Source organism: Sus scrofa, chromosome 9, assembly GCF_000003025.6.
Source record: "Sus scrofa isolate TJ Tabasco breed Duroc chromosome 9, Sscrofa11.1, whole genome shotgun sequence".
In the NCBI taxonomy this organism is placed as follows: Eukaryota; Metazoa; Chordata; class Mammalia; order Artiodactyla; family Suidae; genus Sus; species Sus scrofa.
The window spans coordinates 4,482,651-4,504,294 of record NC_010451.4 but is presented as its reverse complement, the minus strand read 5'-3'; the positions used below and the strand labels follow the sequence as shown (position 1 = coordinate 4,504,294).

The 21,644-nt window shown below is 44.2% G+C and overlaps 2 protein-coding genes and 1 pseudogene across 2 annotated transcripts in view; 2 read left to right on the top strand and 1 right to left on the bottom strand.

Annotated features, from left to right (window-relative positions):
* The window catches only part of LOC100515441 (olfactory receptor 52A5-like), a 202,980-nt gene that overhangs the window by 127,202 nt on the left and 54,134 nt on the right, over positions 1-21,644 (bottom strand). The gene's annotated exons all lie outside the window — the stretch shown is intronic.
* Positions 816-4,326, top strand: LOC110255337 (annotated as a pseudogene).
* On the top strand, positions 14,290-15,305 carry LOC110255336 (olfactory receptor 51G2-like). Its single transcript, XM_021062228.1, has one exon. The coding sequence runs from the start codon at positions 14,349-14,351 to the stop codon at positions 15,303-15,305; it is 957 nt and encodes a 318-aa protein (XP_020917887.1). The 5' UTR covers positions 14,290-14,348.

Here is a 21,644-nt window from a genome sequence, read left to right as displayed (position 1 = left end):
TATTCTCATCCGTATAAGGCTGAGGATTACTGATGACTTGAAGTATCTGCTGGATACTCTTTTTGTTCCATTGTTCCACAGCACAGCTCGTTACAGAATGAGTCCTGGTTTGGATAACGTGTCTAACACTTTTGCCGTTGGCTCGGCACCTTAAACTGCGATGCGGAGGAGTTCCTGCCCATGGTGGCAGTCCCTCTTCTGAACGTTATTGCATCTGTGATTTTGCCAGCCTGAAACACCATGTCTATCGTTTAATTTTAAACTTCATGAACAAAAAGAGCCCCTTGATACTCAGTACTGTTTGTGCAAGTGTGTGGTGTGTGTACGCGCAGGATGTGGATAATGACGAAACATACATAGTTGATCCTGAGAATTCAAAGGTAATTTTTTAACTATACTTGATTGTCTCCTATCTTGAAACATATAAATGAATGAACAATAGGAGAGTTCAAACAGATGTCTGTGATGCAGTTGACTTTTGAGAAGCCCAAAATACAGGCTAGAAGAGAGTGAGCAACTCCCAAATGGAGATGTGACATTTAGCAACAACTTCAGAGGGGCCTGGGAGGATACTAAATTTAGCGAGTGATTTCCAACTTATGTGCTTCAAAACCATCGAATACTTGGGCCAGTGTGGAGATACCGTGGAGCAATAAACGGTAGACTCCGAATACACAGTGGATCCTCCAGGAGATCACTGTCCTTAAGAGACAGCTGCATCAATAATACAAGCTCGAACCAGGTCCAGGAATCTTGATTTGAACGTGGAAAGAGACAGCTGCCCCGCAGCAGGTTAGCAGCCCCTCTGCCCTGAGATGTCAGGTAAGAGGGAAGACAGTGTTTACCCAGATTGGAAAAAAAAAAAAACCACTAAGAGTAAAGGTATGTCGGGTACATGGTGAGTAGAGAAACTCTAGCCATAGCAAGGAATACGGAGGTCTGGATGCATTTCTTTCTGTCTGATTTGTTTCTGTCAAGAACCTGAGCTGTTGGGACAGGGCTACTGAGCCAAAGGCAAGGAGACTGAGTGTGCTCCTGACAGGAGAAGCGGTCTCACGGCCGTGTGGTCACTGCCGGGTGTTCAGCCCCATCCCTGACAGGGTCTCCCTTGCGACTAGAATGCAGATTCTGGACATTTCGAAAACCCGTGGATGAGAAAAGGCTTGCGACGATATCTGACGCCAGACCCTTGCTCTTGCAGCCGCGCTGATTTGCATGAGCAGAGTCCTCTCTTGTCCAACAAGAGTGAGCTTCCTAGTCCTTCTCTCACCTTCTCTACTTTTTTACAACAAAATTCAAGATTTTTTTTTTTAAAAGCCGATACAGCTTCTGACACTAATTCCAACTTCTTTTAAAGAGAATGTGTAACATGGCATTTGATGCCTTCTCTTACTTCTGAAAGTCTCATCCAAACTGACCCAGGAGGTTCTGAAGAACTGACGACCTGCCGAGTGGAAACTCGGACAGAATCCTTGTCTCTCGCCCTCGATACCAGGAAAAGACAGTGAAGCTTTAAAAAAAATTTTCGTTTTGTTTTGTTTCTTTTTTCTAAGAACCTTACCCTCAGCAAAGATTAGATTTGTAGGGAAATTAGAACAGGAGCACTGGGAAGTACTCAGGCCACACAGTCAAGGTCTGCATGCTCCAGCCAGGGAATGAAGGTGGGGAGAGCGCATCTCAACAGTGGCCCAGCACCCATAGGAAGAATGACATTAGCGAGTGGGAGCAGGTGAGAAGTGCAACAATTTGCATATGCAAATATTTGTAAGGCTCATCATTTGTGGGAGGAAGCATATGCATGCAGTGCCATTTACTTTCAAAACACAGAATAGGGAGTGATGGACTCAGAACAAAGTGTACTTGTTCTCTGAGGGAAAGAGACTCAGCGCCCACAACTGACTCTTTCTGGATAAATGAGTTTGAGCGACACAGACCATGAAAACAGTCTCATCTCTGACATAAGGATACTGTGTTTGAACGTTAAACAGACGTCTCGCCCCATCAGTAAATACTGCTAATCGTACTCTATTAGACCACTGCTGCAATATTAAAGTTTAAGACCAGGCATACAGGAAAAATAACTGACATTGATTTTTTTTGATAAATAAGCATACTCCTATTGAATTAGAGCAATTAAAATAGGCACTGCATAATATCTGTTATTACTACTAAAACAGACTATTTGTTAACGAATTTATAGTCGCTATGTAAAATGCCCTTAGATCTTAAAAAAATTTTAAAAATTTAGACCTCTACTGAAAAATAGATGAACATGATTTAAAAAATAAAGTCTGTTAAATATTTAGCTTTTTAAGCAAATATAACTAAATTGTCATTTTTTTTTCATGTTCAAGTGATGAAAAATAATGTTTATATTTTTACAAGGAATTATTGGGTAACAGTGATTCATAAACTACATAGTGCAGGATCGCTTTTGAAACTTTCAGTCACAATGCAATGTTTTAGAAAATATGATTAAAATGATATTTTGGAAAAATGAAAAATACATCCAAAATACAATAATAATCTTATTGTGGATTAAAGATAATAATTACTATTAAATTCAAGAAGCATGATTATTACATCAAATTAATGCAAAAGTTTCCAATATTCATTTTAAATTTCTACACTGATCTCACTGCAGAAAAAAGCAGCATACAGAAAGGGTCCATTAACTTCGGTTTGAGTAGTACTGTCTAATGCACGTCACTATTGTCTAAGGCAGTAAGAAATACTCTCGAATGATATACTATTGTAACTATAATTGCAAGAATGATTTTGCATGCATTTTTAAAAGAAATTTATTTACACCACACTATTTTTGTCTGAACATTTAAAACTACCATAGCAAATGACCATATCAAGTATTTTTTCTCATTTTTTCTTCAATAAATTACAATATCTGTGGAAATTGATCAAAAAAAAGAAGGTTTTGTTCTAGTCCCAAGGCTAGATGCTCAATATTGGGAAACGGCGTATGTATTCTCATATTAGACACCCTCTAAGGTCCGCCTAAAATAAGAAGTCTATGAATAGCCAACTAAAAGCTCAGGTCAAATTTAGCATCTCTGGAGTTCCCGTGGTGGCTCAGCAGAAATGCACCTGACTCGTATCCACAAGGACGGACACAGGTTCCATCCCTGGCCTCGCTCAGTGGGTTAAGGATCTGGCATTGCCCTGAGCTGTGGTGTAGGCCAGCAGTTGTAGCTCCAATTCAGCTCTTAGCCTGGGAACCTCCATATGCCCTGGGTGTGAGCCTAAAAAGACAAAAGAAAAAAAAATTAACATCTCCTTTTGCTCTAGGAAAGGCATGCGGCCCTGGCATCGTGTTTCCCATCAGCAGCAATGACTCTGTCATTTCCACCTTCCTGGTGACAGGCACACCTGGGCTGGAGGCCGTGCACACCTGGATCTCCATACCTTTCTGTGCCATGTTCTTGGTTACCCTGGTGGGCAACATGACCATCATGGCAGTTATCTGGAAGGAACACCCCCTCCATGTGCCTATGTACCTCCTCCTGGCCATGCTCGCTGCCTCGGACCTGGGTCTGTCCTCTTCACCTTCCCTACAATGCTGGGGATCTTCTGGCTGGATGCGCGAGAGCTCACGTTCTCGGCTTGCTTCGCCCAAATGTTTTCATCCACACGTTCCAGGATCTGGAGTCTGGGGTCATCCTGGCGATGGCCTTTGACCGCTACGTGGCCATTTCTCACCCGTTGCGCTATTCTTCCATCCTCACCAACGGCGTAATTGCCAGGATAGGCTTGGCGATCACTGCGCGAACCCTGACTGTGCAGGTGCCCTCCCGATCCTCCTGAGGAGGCTGTGCTTCTGTCGCTCCAATGTGCTATCTCATCCCTACTGCCTGCATCCGACATCATCAAGCTCTCCTGCTCCAACACCAGGGTCAACAGCATCTTGGGACTGTGCGTGGTCCTCTCCACCATGGGACTTGATTTTTTTCTCATTCTCATTTTCATACGTCCTGATTCTGAAGACGGTCCTGAGCCTCGCCTCCCACGGTGGCCGCCTCAAGGCGCTCAGCACCTGTGTTCGCACCTCTCTGCCGTGACCCTCTTTTTCACGCCCATGATCTGCCTGTCTCTTCTGCATCGCTTTGGCCCCAGACTCCCCTGGCACATCTATGTCACCATGGCCAACATGCATTTCCTCATCCCTCCCGTGATGAACCCCATCGTGTACGTGGTGAAACCAAGCAGATACGAGAGAGAATTCTGAAACTCTTCCTCAAAAAAGGACCAGGAGGATCTCAAGTCACATTCAGTATGGGAATGAGCACAGACAAACAGAAAAATGCCTCATGAACCAAAGAGCCTGCTAATATTCCAAATGCCTGCAAAGACGGTGGGACCACTGACTCTTCTGAAGCACGCGGGATATTAAGGTGGATAAGCTTTAAAACCACTTCTATTCTACGCTTTGAATGAATATATGCCAAACAGGAAACATTATTTATTAAACTAAAAATGTGAAACAAGGCACTATTCTCACTACTTCTTTCTTCTCTTTGTTTTCTCTTTATGGGCATCTGTGGAATATGGACGTTCTCAGACTAGAGGCTGAATCAGGGCTGCACCTGCTGGCATTGGCCACAGCCACTGCAACACCCCATCTGAGCTGCATCCGTGACCTAAATACACAGCAGCTTGTGGCGATGCCAGATTTAATCCACTGAGTGAGGCCAGGAGCAACCTGAATCCTTACAGAGACAACAGTGGGTCCTTCACCCGCTGAGTGACAGCAGGAACTCCTCTCATTATTTTTTAGTCCAGTGGTTCATATATTTCAGTCAGAGAAATTTGAAGATTTATGTTTCCTCTTGGACAGAGTGAGTCAAATATTTGTTGTTATCATCAGATGTATCTCCCTTGACAGGATGATAGCTCTTTACTAAACATCTATTTCATCCGTGACTTTTTGAGGAACTGGAGATACACTGTGAATTAAAGTTCTTGCCTTCATATGATTTTTTCTTAATGTTGAAGTAGGGAAAATAAAAGGAAAAAACAAATGAATATCTAACATTGCTGTTGAAAAGATCTATAGAACCAGGAGGTCCGGCGTGGCTCAGTGGTTAAAAAATCCAACTAGGAACCATGAGGTTGCAGGTTCGATCCCTGGCCTTGCTCAGTGGGTTAAGGATCCAGCGTTGCTGTGAGCTGTGGTGTAGGTCGCAGGTATGGCTCGGATCCTGAGTTGCTGTGGCTGTGGTGTAGGCCGGTGGCTACAGCTCTGATTTGACCCCTAGACTGGGAACCTCCATATGCCATGGGTGTGGTCCTAGAAAAAGACCAAAAAAAAAAAAAAAAAAAAAAAGTCCTATAGAACCAGAAAATGTCAATGATTTCGTATACCAACATGCTACTGCCAGACTCTAAAAATTGCCATTTAGAAAATAAAGTATAATGGATAATCCAACGTGCCAATCTGCAGCATGGCATTCTACCTTTCAAGCATGCTCTCCTTGACCTCACAGCATCTGGACTTTGGCTTTGAGATCTCTGGTCAGAGTCCTTCAAACCCGACCTTGTCTAAGTCTATGACAACCAGCATTCGTTATTTCACTGCCTTTCATATTTGCTGTGGAAGCACATACTCTAGAAAAAGCTCCATCAGTATTAATTCTTTCTTGGGTTTTATACTTTTCAACTTTATTTTTTCCCCACTTTTTAGGACCACACCTGCGGCATAAGGAGTTCCCAGGCTAGGGGTCTAATCAGAGCTACAGCTGCCAGCCTACACCACAGCCACAGCAACGCCAGATCCAAGCCGCATCTGCAATCTACACCACAGCTCACGGCAACGCCGGACCCTTAACCACTGAGCGAGGCCAGGGATCAAACCTGCAACTTCATGGTTCCTAGACGGACTCGTTTCCACTGTGCCACAGCAGGAACTCCTGCACTTTCAACTTTCAACTTAACTTTGGAATAAATTTAAATATCTTCATATCTTCTACCCATACTACCTGTACTTTTGAATTCTAATTAAGAATAACACTAGATTTTTTATAGTACAATAACTAAAAATTAATGATCTTTAATTGATTTGGTCTATAGGTGCCTATTATACATGGTTAAGCTCTCCATGGCTTTTTTTGATCATCAAACGTTGCCATTTCAAATGTTCACAACCTTCACTTTCACAACATAAAAGAATCTAGAGCTACACATGCCATCGAATCCTTCCAATATCAGAGGAGAAACTGTAACCTCCCATGTTCAAAGATCAAACTATACTTATTTTGAATGAGTTTATTTTAATATTCTCTGAGATGTTCCATTTCACCCTCCATGCAATTCTTTTTTTCCTTCTCCTTGGCCATGCCCACAGCATGCAGGAGGTCCTAGGCTAGGGGTTGAACAGATGCCACAGCAGGGACAACCCCAGATCCTTAACCCGCTGAGCCACCAAGGAACTCCCCCAGTCCCTTTAATTCATATATTACTATTATTGTTAGTATTAGAAAATATTTCAAGCATCCAAAAGATGGAGATAATAAAACAAACCCACATGTCTTTCTCTACTCAGTTCTACTGAATTATAACATTTTGCCACAATTGAGTCCAAGTATTTTAAGTAAAACAAGTTACAACAAAGGAAAAGATTTCTTGCCGAATCACAGATCTCAAACTCAGTTCCCTACAGTAACCACACAAATTTGAGTTTGTTGTTTATTTCTCCCTCCCTCTTTCATCAAAATATTTCATGTATATGTATACAGAACAAGCATATGCATAGGCATACATAATAAGCATAAATATGCCATATAACATTGTTTAAAATGCTTTCCAAAAAGTCACTCAATTGTTTTCACGAATATATGAGATTTACCCGTATTGTTACATGCACCTTAAATATTTTCATTTTCACTGTTGCCAACATTCCTCTGGAGTTAGAAAGCTCTCCAGAGAGGAATCCCTCCAGTCAACCCTGCCTCCTGCTTTGCAGTACCATTAACGGCCAGCAGAGGACTCTACACGTTTTTCCCATCTTCTTAACATCCTCGGACCCAGCTCTGCGCGAGGCCTCCTGGACTATTTTCATGGTACCTACTCTTTCTGCAAAACCAAGACCCTACTCGGATTCTCTGGCTTTCCTTCTCACATAGCGGCAGAAAATGCCTTTGACTTATATTCTGCTGTTTCAACCAAAGTCGTGTCCTCTCTCTAAGGTTCCCCTGGTGGTAGTCTGTCTGAATCCCGGCCCATGACACGGCTTAACCTGTGAATGACATGTTACCTTACAAGGCAAAAGGATCGAGTTAAGGATCTTGGGGTGGGGAGATAACCCTGAATTCTCGAATCGGACTCGACCTCATCACAGGTTCTCGTACGAGGGAGGCTGGATGTCAGAGAGAAGAGAAGACACCGTATGTTTTGAAGGCAGAAGAATGAGGCCACGAGCCGGGTAATGCAAATTCTCCCTAGAACCTGAAAAAGGCCAGACAGCACATTCGTCTCCACGTCCTCCAGAAAGAGCTTGTCCTGCGGGAACCTCGGCGTCAGCCCAGTGAGATTCACTGTGGAGGTTTACTCTCCAGAACTGTGAGCCAACAATACTGTGTTGCTCTACGCCAGGAGGCTGCAGGGATTTGTTCTGGCAGCAACGGGAAATTAATACGACTTCCTCACCGAACGTGAACCTGCTATACTTCCGGAACTAGAAACAGTTCCCTCCAGAGACTCCTTTCACACCAGCTGCTCTGCAACAGTTTAAAACATAGTTAAGACCCTCTCTTTCTCCGATAAAATTTGATGAATCACACGGCCATCACCAGGTAATCTAACTTCCCCTTTGGCTCATAGGTAAGCCCCTTAAAAATAATGTGTACAAATGGTCTTGGTTTTTCTCTTGTCAAATCATTTTAAAATACATCACAGTGGACTATAAAACACATACAGAAAACGGCATGGGAAGAAATGTGCAATCTGACACATTTTTGTAAAATGAACTTCCGTGTAAATATCGCCTAAGTAAAGAAATAATAAATTATTACCATTCAAGTTTCCTCTGCAGCCTTTCCTGAACGTAACCTCACCACTGCCACCACATTATCCCAGTATTCTGACTGTCTGATAAAAGCGTTCAGTTCACTGTTTTTCTTTTTCTTTTGATTATTTAAGGTTCATCCTTAAACAAGGTTCATCCAGTTCTCCAGACTCTGGATGTAGTTAAAGCACTGCTCCCCACTTCTGACACATCCTGGAAGAGTCTGTGCCCACATAAACTACCGTGCCACATAGTGGGAATGGCGTGCAACCGAATTTTCTCTGAATTCCAAGGAAAACTTTAAAAGTGAACAGGGTAGTCATCCAGGAAGACTCTTTTTAATGGGAATTGACTAGGTTTTCGTAAACAGACCAAAGCTAGAGAAAGAGATTTGCTCGCTTTGTCGTCGACTTTTTATTTCTGGATGGTGTCTTCAGCTAACTTCTCTGATGACACGGATCCATTAGGTCAAGTCGGTCACTCAAATTGTAATTGCAGTTATTTAAAATTTTGTGATGGAAAGGAAAAGAGGAGAATATTACCAAGATCTCATTTTTCCCACACATGGAAATTCATTAATCATATTTATCCATCGATGCTGGGCCACTTCCCAAAGTATAAAAAAAACAAATTGGAATATTCCTCTTCAGTATGAAAGTTAACATCGTCGGAGAAATGGGGCCATAGACACATAATTCTCCAGTAAATCAAGGTGCCCCATTGGTAGGCAGCACAGATTACTGGAAGGACACAAAGAAGGATGGGTCCATTTGGTTAACGGGCTGCAAAGAGATGTGTCTTTGAAGCGATGCGTTCTAAGTGCAGACAAGAAGATGAAACACTTAACTGCGGCAATTACGGCCTCTCCTGATGTGACTTCATCTCGACAGACCCCACACTCGAACAAACACGTAAGGACTGAAGAGTCCACGAACACATGTGGCTTTTAGCATCTGACCATCATTCCATCTGGTACCCCAGCCTGAAACATCCAAGCCTCTTTCTCCCTTGACACCCGTCTCTAGCCGCATGCCACACAGAGAGACCCCAGCGAGGGACTGAGGACCCCGTTGCTACCCTCTGCCAGGCTGTGAGGTCAGCTAACCCTCAGGATCTCCCAATACCTCGTGCAGATCTGTTTCCCTAACATTTATTTCAAATGTTACAGCTGTGTGACATAACCGACATCTAAAAATCGTACATGTTTACAGGGCACAGCGTGAGAAATTTGACACATGTAGGCACCTGTGAAATCATCACCACAATCAAGAAAATGGTCCTATCCATTACGCCTAGCGTTTCTTCTCTCAGCATGATTGTACTGAGATCTGTCCATGGGGTGCAGGCAGGGTTCCTTTTTCATCTCTGAATTATATTTCATTTTGCGGATACATCATGGTTTGCACTGTGTAGTACATTACCGTGTATATAAAATTCTAGACGAGAAAAACTAGATTTAGTTCTACGCGCACTCACGTGGTAACACTCTGTGTTCCTCAGCATACGTCCAAATTGACATCCGGTGTCCCTTTCTTTCAGCCTCAAATGCCTTAATTCTTCTCCTGACCATTTACTCAATTTGAATTATCAATCGCAAGGATCGCTTTCTTATACCATCTTAAATACACATTTTCTTATTTGGTAATTTCTTTCTCTGACAGTGAAAATCTGGGTACTGTTATCTGCAATGCATCTGCTCATCACTTCATCCCTTATGATATAAGAGTAGTTCAAAATCATGAATCCACACTCTTGCTGGGAAAAAAATTTACAAACTCACAAACACTGTGTATATGCAGTTCTTTTTATCTTTAAACTTACAATGTCCAGTCAAAACACCATCTTCCAAAGTCACTTCCCCCTTTTAACCTCCATGTTCTCCGATGACACTGCGTCATATATTAGTAATACGGGCGAAATATTTGTTGACAGTTGGCCACGGGTATTTCAGGTATATGATAACGACATGACGAATTAGTTTCTTCCACTATTCCCATTTCACAAATGAGGAAACCGAGTCATTGAGAGCTTAAAGAACATACCCCATAGTCTGAGCTTGAAGTGGCAGAGTGGAGACTCCAATGCACACACGTTAACCCCATGGCCATCGATATTAATCACATACCCATGACCTCTTAATGGCAGCGATGTTTTATTTTACAGACGTGAAGAATTAGACTCAAAGAGCTTATATACCCTATTTAATTCCCAGGGGAGTCCATCTTTAACTTGAGTCTGACGTTGAAGCTTGTATTCTCAAACAGGCTGATTTCTGCTCAATCACACTGAAGGGGGCTTAGTCACTGAAACGTGCAGACTCGGGCAGGTCTAAGGAATTTCCAGTTACACTGAGTCTCATTAGAGCCCATTGCAAAACGTGTTTGGCACTGACATGGTTAAAGGCGGTTGCTTCCCCAAAGCCCCAAGTGTGCATCCGGAGAGAGTATCCAGGAATAGACCCTAGAGAGGGATGAAAGGTGTTCTCACATCTCGTCTGCTTGTGGGTAAGCCAGCAGCCTGGGGTTCGGAGTGGAAAGGAGTGAAGCCACCTGCCCGGGTTCCGCACTGCTGCTCCTTTAAGGACATCGTGAGTGTGTGTTACGTTCAGGCTCTGAAAAGAACAGCATGTTGAAGACGTAGAGGCAGAAAAGGAGCTCTTCCTTCCTCTTCAAGTGAAGCGAGGAGCTACTGGATGGGTGTCCTAGGGAACGCCTCCGAAGGGCTGTCATAATGGCTACAACCAACTAACTGAGCAGGTAGGAGCTGATCACGCGCCAACAAGCGTCCCCCGTCTGACGTCCAGCCTGATATATGTGTGCCTGCATTTCTAGGCAGTGGGATTCTGTGTCCTGGAGGGAGCCCAGCTGAAACGAGGAAAAGCCGGAGGAACAGAATGATGTAGGGGATGCCAGTTTGTGCAGACACTTTGCAAAGACGGTCTGTCTCTCCTCACAAGGTGGAAGGTAACAGAATGGTGATGCGAACTGATGCACCCGGGCGATCAAGATGCACTGCAATTATTTGTAAATCCTTGAATAAACCCTTTTTAGAAAGCTCGTGAGCTTCGCATTGTGAGCACAGTGAGTCAATTTGGAAAAATTAGAGGATGGACAGATATTAATGAGTACTATTTATTGTCTAAGTACTTTACACAACACTAGGAATCCATCCATCCACTGTCTGGGTTTATTATCAAACAAACCTCGGAGGTGGGTCTACAATGAGCATTCATACACTCGACCCCTTTCTAGTCTTTAGATGATAGGATAAGTGCAATCAGCAGGTATATGGGAGATAAGCATGGAGTGTGAGAGGAGGAGCCTTTACAAACACGAAGCCCACTCTCCAATGATTCTTATTACTAACATGGCAGAATATTCTCTCTTACTGCTACTAATCTGAATCCTAATGCAGCACCAAATATATATATATATATGTTGGCATCAGAATATCCAGCATGGGTCCCCACTTGGTCTACTCCATGATGCTACAGGTTTTCATCTGATTGAAACTCTGCTGATGAGACGAAAAAGTTTTGATGAGGAAGAACTTTATAGCGCATTTTTGACTCTTTGGGGGAAATTGCTCTTGCTTAAATCCAAGTTTTGTCTGCGTGGTTTTGTTTATTTTTTACTGTTGTGTGCTGAAGCCTGGACCAGAAACGGGTGCTCAGACTTTTTCACTATATTCTTCTGCTTTTTGTCACTAAATCCCTTCCCTCAACGAGCATCCCTTAAAAATAAAAACATGAAAAATCACATACAAACACCTGTACATACATACAAACTCACAAAACTCTTCCTCTTCTAGGCAGTCAGCTTAGCATAACATAAAAAAATGTATGTTCCACACATATGAACATCTAAATGCATCTTTTCAAAGTTCCATTTTCTCAAAGGCTAAGTAAGGAAATGACACCAGGAACCCTGACTCTGCTTACACTGTGGGCATTCACTGTATTTTTACTTCTGCATGTGAAACCTATGGGTGAAATGAAGGATCTTCCAGTTTGCTAAAGCAAGGTTAAAGATTTTCCTCTAATTTTAAGTAGACTGCAGGGTGAAGACAGGATGGAGAATTCCTAGACAGCAACTGAACCCAATCTGAAGGCGCAATTCTTCTCTCTTCATGTCTTCAAACCTTCCTTCACCATATTTCACATTTGCTCCGTTTGTCAGTAATTGACTAGAGATTCAAAAATCTATACAGAAAGGGGGTAAAACAGCTTATCCAACTTTGGAGAGCAGCAGACCCTAGTGGACAGATTACCTCTGTACCAATTTGGTACTTTTCAGGTAAATCGTAAAGAAAATAGTATCCTTATTTTTATAATCATCTGGCGCATCTCGATGGGAGAATCTGTGCTTTTAGTTGCGTGCCCTCTGGATCCCATGTCAGAGCTTAGCACTGAGGGCACGACTTCTTCTCTGTCTAGGGTTTCCTTTTCTCTTAACTCACATCCTGTGCGTCTCTCCCACTTCCTTGCTTCCACAGCATTCCTCCCATCTGATGCCCAAACAGTACCATCCCCAAGGCTGCTCCACAGGGACGCTCAGACTTTGATGTGCCTCAGAATCAGCTGGAGGGTTTGGTAAAACACCTCGATTCTGGGCTTCAATTCAGGAAACCTTTATTCCATAGGTTTGGAGTTGGGCCAAATAATTTGTACTTACTACAAGTTCTCATATGCTGCTGCTACCACTAGCCCAGGGTCCACAGAGCCATTCATTAAAATATTTAGCACAGAAGAGAATATGCCACCTGCACCCCCACCCTCCCCTCCCTGCAATCCCTGCTGTCCCATCAAGTGACAGCACTCTGAAGTACGTGGACCTAACTTACACAGACAGAGTAATTAATACCGGATTGGGTTTCCCATGACGTAAAAAAGGACACGTGATAACGTTAATGTCCCCTGAAAAGAAAAACCTCTGAATAAACCATCAACCACGATTCCTCCAAATTAAGCCAACCTTCCTGTTGTTCTTCTTTAATGTTTCGTATTTCTGGGAAACTCCAGAAATCTCCTTCCTTCGTTCACGATAATCAGGGAAGATGAAGAGCCTTCACACTGAGTTCGCTTTCAGTGTATTCTCAAACATTCAAACTCCTACTGGACTGGACACAGGAAGGGAGCTGAGAGGCGGGAGGGAAGCAGGGAGAGGACAGAGGGATGGCAGACCATCTACTGCCACATTGTTGGTTTTCCCCAGAAATGGCTTCAGAAGGGGCTCTAAATCCTGATTCCTCTGCAAATATCCATCTGTCCTTTTCTAGTTTACATATTCTCATCCGTATAAGGCTGAGGAGTTACTGATGATCTTTGAAGTATCTGCTGGATACTCTCTGGGTTAGGAGTCCTTCTGTTCCATGTTCCACAGCACAGCGCATTACAGAATGAGTCCTGTTTGGATACGTGTCTAACACGTTTGCCGTGGCTCGGCACCTTAAACTGCATGTGTGAGGACTTCCCGCCAAGGTGCAGTGGTTAACGAATCCGACTAGGAACCATGAGGTTGCGGGTTCGATCCCTGCCCTTGCTCAGTGGGTTAACAATCTGGCGTTGCCACGAGCTGTGGTGTAGGTTGCAGACACAGCTGGGATCCCATGTTGCTGTGGCTCCGGCGTAGGCTGGTGGCTACAGCTCTGATGAGACCCCTAGCCTGGGAACCTCCATATGCCGCAGGAGTGGCCCAAGAAATGGCAAAAAGACAGAAAAAAAAATTTTTTAATTAAAAAAAAAAAACTGCATGTGGGAAAAGCTTGTACCTGTGCGCTCGCACAGATGGACTGACGTGTTAAAGGAATCCACTCTGATCAGCTGTAAGGGTGAAAGACGGTATCTCTCTAAAAAAGTCTCGTCATCACCACAGGGGAAAAGAACCTATTGAAAGGCATATGCAGGAAATCCTGACAAGTGAGGCCACGTGGATCCTGGTTTCAGATCAGAGGCACTGGCTATGCTGGAACCAAGAGTTCCTAACTCACCACGTCAGGTGTGGAGGTGGAACCCGCACCACCCCAGTGCCCTTCAAAAACCAGGATGCACATGCGGATGGGGGTCAGTTTGGCTGTGCGGCTCCAGAGCCAGGCTCACCACGTGTGCACCACTGATTTCTTCCAATCATTCCAGCTAACTTTTTGTTGCTAAAGGCTTCCCGACCTATTAACTAAGCAGAGTCCTCAGACAAATGAAAAGGTCGTGGTTATCAGAAAATCCTCCTGAGGAGCCTTTGCAAGGTCTTGGTTCATAGAACAGGTTCTGATCCAGCAGTCCTTTGCTTCCAGGTCCTGTGACCACACTTCTGCCCGCAGAGCTGGCCCTCCGGTCCCCATGTCCGACTCCAACCGCACGGGCCTCTCCTTCTTCCTGACCGGCCTCCCGGGCCTTGAGGCTGTGCACGCCTGGCTCTCCATCCCACTGGGCGCCATGTACGTGGCCTCGCTGGCAGGAAACGGCCTGATCCTGTGGGTGGTGAGGTCAGAGCCCTCCCTGCACCGGCCCATGTACTACTTCCTGTCCATGCTGGCCGTGACCGACCTGGGCCTGTCTGCCTCCACGCTGCCCACCATGCTCCCCCTGTACCTGCTGGGTCTCAGGGAGGTGGCGCTGGATGTGTGCCTGGCCCAGCTCTTCTTCATCCACACCTTCTCCGTCATGGAGTCCTCCGTGCTGCTGACCATGGCCTTTGACCGTCTGGTGGCCATCGGCAGGCCCCTGCGCTACGGCGCCATCCTCACGGGCCGCAGGGTGGCCGGGCTGGGCCTGGCCGTCGTGCTGCGCAGCGCGGGCCTCCACGTCCCGGCCCCCATCATGCTGAAGACGCTGCCTTACTGCAGGCATCGCCTGCTGTCCCACTCCTACTGCCTGCACCCCGATGTCATGAAGCTGGCCTGCGCCGACACCCGCCTCAACAGCGCCTACGGTCTCTTCGTGGTGCTGTCCACGCTGGGGCTGGACGCCGTGCTCACCGTCCTCTCCTACGGGCTCCTCCTCCACACGGTGCTCTCCATCGCCTCCAAGGCCGAGCGCCTCCGAGCCCTCAACACATGTGTCTCCCACATGGGTGCCGTCCTGCTCTTCTACTCGCCCATGATCGGCCTGTCCATGGTCCACAGATTTGGGAGGCGGGCTTCCCCGTCCAGCCGTGTGCTGCTCTCCTACCTGCACTTTCTCACCCCTCCAGTGCTCAACCCCGTTGTCTACACCGTTAAGACCAAGCAGATCCGACTGAGGATGCTGCGCCTCTTCTGCTCTGGCGGGGGGGCCGTCAGCGTCCCAGGATCATGAGGTCTTCGGCAGAGAGAGAAGAGGCAGGCAGAGGATGCCGATGAGCCACGGAAATAGAGTGCGTTCCACCGCGAGGAGGGGAAGCAGGAGAGACGCAGCATCGTCTTCCACAGGCCGTTCTGGGAAGACGTCACTGTGCTCTCACTGCCTTACGTTTCATGAAGCCAAGTCACTGAGTATCATGTTAAACACACCTGAGGACCCTGGACATGGAAATATGACTTATATACAGTCTCGGTTTTGGAAGAACGTCTCATAACACGTAAGGCTCAAGAGGGGACCCGTTGTTCGAAATGGAAAAGGGACCCTAAAGGGTAACGTAGGGACTTTACAAATGTATAAAATGCACCTGAGGCTTCGCCTGAGGGTTTCGGGAAATTTCTGGTAAAGAGTGTGATGGACATATTTGGAATTCAGGGATATTAGACATATCTTAGGAAAATCCCCACTAAATATCATCTCCACAAGGAAAGGTATTCTTTATATACTGTTGACAATTGTGTTACCTTTCCTTAATGCAGCACATTCTACATATTAGGTATTCGGTTTGTATTAAATAAAAGGGTGAATGAACAACGGAGTTACAATTCTAGGAGGACCCCCGGCAAGAATGAAACATTCACGAGGGAATTCACGTAATTCCAGATATGGGAGACGCTAGTCCATTCTCAGGTTCACTTTTAGACCATGCCAGGATTCTGCTATCTTCTTCTCCTTCTCAATATTAATTTCAAACATGGTTTGACTATTTAGCTCTTAAACGGCAGAAGTCTTTGGCCAGAGTTATGGACAAAGCTCGCACACTGCTGGTGAAAATGTAAACTGGTGCAGCCACTTGGGAAAACCATATGGAGAGTCCTCAAAAATTAACACTAGAACTACCATAGGACCCGTCAGTCCCACTTCTGGGTATATACCTGAAGAATGGAGATAGAATTTTAAATAGATTCCTGAATTCTCATATTCACAACAGCTAAGGCATGGGAGCAGCCTAAATGCCCATAAACAGTCAATGCATACAGACAGTGTGGTATGTGTCTACAGTGGAATATTATTCAGCCTTCAAAAAGAAATCCTGTCATTCGTGACAACATGAATGCGTCGGGAGGATGTTATGCTAAGCGGAATATGCCAGACACGGAAGCAAAAATGCTACACAGGAGACGTCGAAGCAGGTTGAAATGTCTTAGCATGGCACAAAGACTCCTCCTTTCTCACACTGCTATAATTTCTTTATATAGTAAATTAAAACACATGCTTGTCGGCCTGTGGTGCCCAATGTCCATCTTCCTCTTCCTGGCATCTGTACTTGAGTGTCCCCTGGCTCACTGCCTGGCAAGCCCTTCCCGTCTGCACACATTTGTTCTAACACACAGATGCTAGGGTTTTGCCTCATTTGACTCCAAAGGGGTCAGCTCCAGAGACCAGGATGAGAGAATTCTCTAAAGGCCTCTTTTTTCCCCCCTCCTGCACTTTAGGCGTGGCTCAGCCAACGGAGCAATCAGAGTCTAAAGGAGCCACGCTTAGACAGGGCCAAAGATGGCTCAGAAACACAGGACTCTTTTTACAGCTCATTGCAAAACTTGTTGGCAATGACTTCCCTTAACCCCTGAGGGAACCGTCTGTAACCCCCAAGGGGAGGCTGTTGACAGCAATTGGCCAGTCTGCTGTAAAGCACTCTTCACTCTGAAGTGCTGTCGCTGAAATCCTGCAGACACACTTTCAGCTCTGCTATTCTTAGGGTGCGTGGATATTGGGGCGCTTGGAAAGGAAAACAGAAATCGCCATACCAGTAAGTTTGAGGTAAAGCTATTTTAATAGTTTTGTATCTTATATTCCCTCTCCTCGGGAGCATTTCAAATGTGCTACAAAATTTCTGCACATCTTAACTGAAGGATTAATTAATAGCAAAACCATTAAAATTGTGTCTTCAAAATACTTCATGATTGTTATGGCCTTTCTTCCTCTTCCTTAAAAGACAAATGGTGGGGCAATTAATTTTCTGTATAAATCTCTAATTGCTGCCCCAGAGTCATGAAGCGAGAAAAAGACACAAGATGAAAACAAATTTCATGTTAATTTACCATCAGTTAGAAGCCACCTTTCTCAAACCTAGCCATCCTCGATGCAACCCAGTACTCAAAAGTGAGGGAATAAGTATTTTGCGAATAAAATGCATATTTTTATTATCACCTCACTACTAATAATTTGTTAATAATTCTAAAAACTTGCTATTCCGCTTTCTTACTTATAAGCGATTAAAAGGAGTCTCTTAGTACATTACAGGCAGGGAGGGGAGCTAAAACTACTCGCCTGATAGCTGGAATAACCTCCATGGAAAGAAGAAACACAGTAATAGTTATCAAAAAGAAACAAAACTTCAAATGGCCAAATAGCCCCTTAGTCTCTGATAGACAGTTGGGATACAGCAAATACGAAAAGGTAGTTACATAACAGTTCTAATGTTTCCTACGTCTTCAAGGGACATGCAAACTTAGTTGTAAATTTGCAAAACACATTACAGGAGATGTGCATGCTAAATATGAAATATAATACATATATTTAGTATTTCTAAGTATCTTCCTTTCCATTCACTCATTAAATCTTCTGATAGTGCCAAATCAACAAACAAACATTATACGTAATGTTTTAATGAGCCTATTTCCACCTCTCTCTCTATCAGGCTTCTTGGTCTAAGTCAGAGCAGTTCCACCCTGTATTTCTCTGTATTTCCTGCTTCCTTCTTTACGCTTAGGAGGTAATCATTAACTGTTCACTCCAGGCCAGATATCTTGAACATTATCATACAATAGAGTGAAAATCATAAGTTCAGGGGTTTTCACCTCTGCTATCTGAATCCTAGAGTTCCATTCTTCATTTCTTCAACACCCGTTTGACAGTGACTGTGGTTAATTCTGGAGACAGAGCGTTAAGCAGGATGGACATGCAAGACAGATACGCCTCAGCCTCCTGAAAACTGGGGCGGATGGGATAAAACAGGCTTTTAAAGGTCAGTACCATAAAGTGGGCTCCCTACCGTGAACAGATGTGCTGAAGGTTCAAGTTTTACTCAACAGCAGTCGTGATACTTGACACCTCAGACCGTGGCCAAAAAGAGGGGAGGAAAAGGGTTTCTGAGAAAGAACAGAAGAAGAAGAAGGGCTCATCCCCAGGACAGCTTTAGTAATTGATGAAAGTTATTGGCATGTAAAAAGTCCCAGAGTTGAGAGTGCAAGGATATAAGTAGAAGGAGATGACGCAGAAGAGAAGGCAGAACTGCGGAGTCTGTAGGCCAGAGCAAAGTGATTAGGTATGATCCCGGGACAAACTCAAACTTTCAAGGGATTTACAAAGTAAAATTACATGATAAATTGATCAATCAGGGCAGGATGCAACTGCTAAGGAATTGCAGTTAAAATGGTGAAATGATCAAACACTAAGAGCATCAGTCCTGCTACCGAATAGCTGAGGACCAGACTTGACAGCAGAAAACTAGGTCAAAGAGTCTTCAACACTTCGAGCTGAGAAGGGGTCAGCTCAGGGAGTTGCAAGATGTGAAGTCCATAACGTCTGTTTAATTGGGGGGATCAAAAGATTTGGGGACGGAGACGCTATCAGGACAAGAGAAAAGGAGGTGCCAGTCATGTTTAGAATTTTGCAAGGACTACAGCCATCACACAGCCGTGTCCTGAGATAAGGAAGGTGTGGGTTTTAAATGTAGTTGTAAAAATGTATTTATTTGACTTCTTATACATCTAAGAAGAGACAGCCAGTCTGGGGTTTGATGTACATGTCAGGGCTCTGATGATAAAAGTGCCCTTGGAAAATGAACTTGGAAGTGAAGGTCATGAATACGGTTTTGGGGTCATGGGGGTGAGTGTGTTGGAAAGGAAACAGTAGGCGTACCCTGAAAAGCTTGAACAGTATAACAGGGTACAACGGAATTACCGAAAATAGTCTGAAAAAGAAGGAAAAAAATATTAAGGGAACATGGCGTCAATGAAGCCAAACGGGAAGGTGTTTTAAGGAGGGAAATGAGTGTGTCAAAACCGTGTGACAGTGGCTTCACCTGGGTACTGCAAGTATTCTTTGCTTTAGAAAAGCAACGGAAAACTTACCAGGGACCGGGTTTGTGCAGTGGCAGAAATTAACTATTTAAACTTTATTTTAAATGAACTTCAGACTTGCTGTTCAGAAAAGGTACCAAAAATAAAATCACCCAATCCCACCCCCCCATAAACCTTGTTCTTATTTAAAGATTTTTTTTTATCCCCACCTCCCATCCTAGGTGACGGCTTTTCTGCTGTCCTGCACTCTAGATTCTCCAGCCAATATTTCACACAAATAGAACCACATAAGCATGTGCTTTTGTTCCTGACTTTAACTATAACGTCTTTTGTTTGAGGTTCATCCATGTGGCAGCACATATCAGCACTTTATTTTTATTGCTGCCAAGTCTTCGGGTATGTGACATTCTTTTTTCCTAAATGGTTAAAGAATGAATATTTATTTATCGAAGCAGTGACCAGTTTCTAGGGAACCTCTCACAGGTTACACTGGGGGTACAATGTACAAGATGCCCCTTCTTGTCCCTTGTGCATTTCCAGGCCAGCAACACAGAGCGCCGGACTGCACATGTGGCATATGCTGTGCTGTTCTTTTCACTCCAGGGCAGCAGTCTGGTCACTAGTTGATGGATGCTGATCCCCTGTTGTTTGGCTGTTGTGAGTAAGGCAGTGATAAGCATTCACATACAAGTGAGGCAGGTTTCCATCCTCTGTGTAGACACCTAAGAGTAGGTCATGTGATAACTCTATTTTTTTAGCATTTGGGAGACTATTCTCCAAAGCTGCTGCAATGTCTTCTAGTCCCTTTGACAACATAGATGATTGAGATTTTTCCGTTACAGCATCAACACATTATTCTTTATCTTGTGAATGTAACCATTCTATAGGTGTGAATGGTCTGATGGTTTTGATCTGCATTTCCTTAAGGACTACAAATTGATAATGCGGTCTCCTTTGTCTTTTTATTACTGAGTTTTAAGAGCTACTTACACCTTCTGCATATGAGTCCCCTTAACAGACATTCATTTGCAAACATTTTCTTCCAACCTGCGGGTTTTCTTTTCACTTTCTCAAGAGCGTCTTTGTAGCACAAAAAAATTTAATTTCAATTGTTCCTTTTTATCAATTTTTAAGAATCTTACTCTTCTCATTCTTTATTACATACCGATCCTGAAAACTGTACCAAGCGCTGCATCTCAGGACGGCTGCCTCCAGGCCCTCACCACTTGCACTTCCCAGCACTTGCGTGGTCCTCGCCTTCACACCCATGATGCTGCTGCTACCCTGCACCTGTTTGGTGAGAGGCTCCCTCACACATTATGTGACCATGGTCAGTAGGCACTTCTCCCTGCCTTTGTGATGAAGCCCACTGCTTGCTGGGTTGTAAAAACCAAGCAGATGTGAGAGAAAACCTCAGATTTGTCATCATAAAAAGTAGAAAATGAAGGTAATACCTATAACAAACTGGTAGACGAATCACATTAACACTAAAATAACACGCTATGTACATGAGAAAAGCAACCACAGGCCCCGCTCATCCTACTGGACCTTCTCTGCCTCTCTAGTCATGACCAGTCTCTTTCTGAGCAGTGTATCTCTCTCAGCTTTCTAGTGGCAGTTGCCTCTGTAACAACTAGTATTTAGAATCAGGGAAGCCATATAAAAACGACTTCCCTTCCAACCTAGATTCTTTTATGTCTTTTTCTTGGAATACTGTTCAGGGATACAAAAGAACGAAATTCTGCCACCTGCAACAATGCGGATGGACCTAGAAAGTATTATGCTCAGTGAAATAATCAGAGGAAGGCAAATATTCTTTATCGCTTATATCTAGAATCTAAAAAACAAAACAAACAAATGCATATAAGAATTACATTGAGGAGTTCCCGTCATGGCTCAGTGGTTAAAGAATCGACTAGGAACCATGAGGTTGAGGGTTCGATCCCTAGCCTTGCTCAGTGGGTTAAGGATCCGGCGTTACCGTGACCTGTGGTGCAGGTCGCAGATGAGGCTTGGATCTTGTGTATCTGTGTGTGGCTGTGGTATAGGCCAGCAGCTACAGCTCCGATTGGACCCCTAGCCTGGGAACCTCCATATGCTGTGGGTGTGGTCCTAAAAAGACAAAAGACAGGAAAAAAAAAAGAATTAAACTGATGTGGGGCAGATTAGCAGAAGAGAATGCATTTAATTGTGTCCACACAAAGGCTCACAGATCAGGGGCCTAAGAAGGGACCGAGGCAGGCAGTTTTGTACTTTTATAGGAAGCACAATA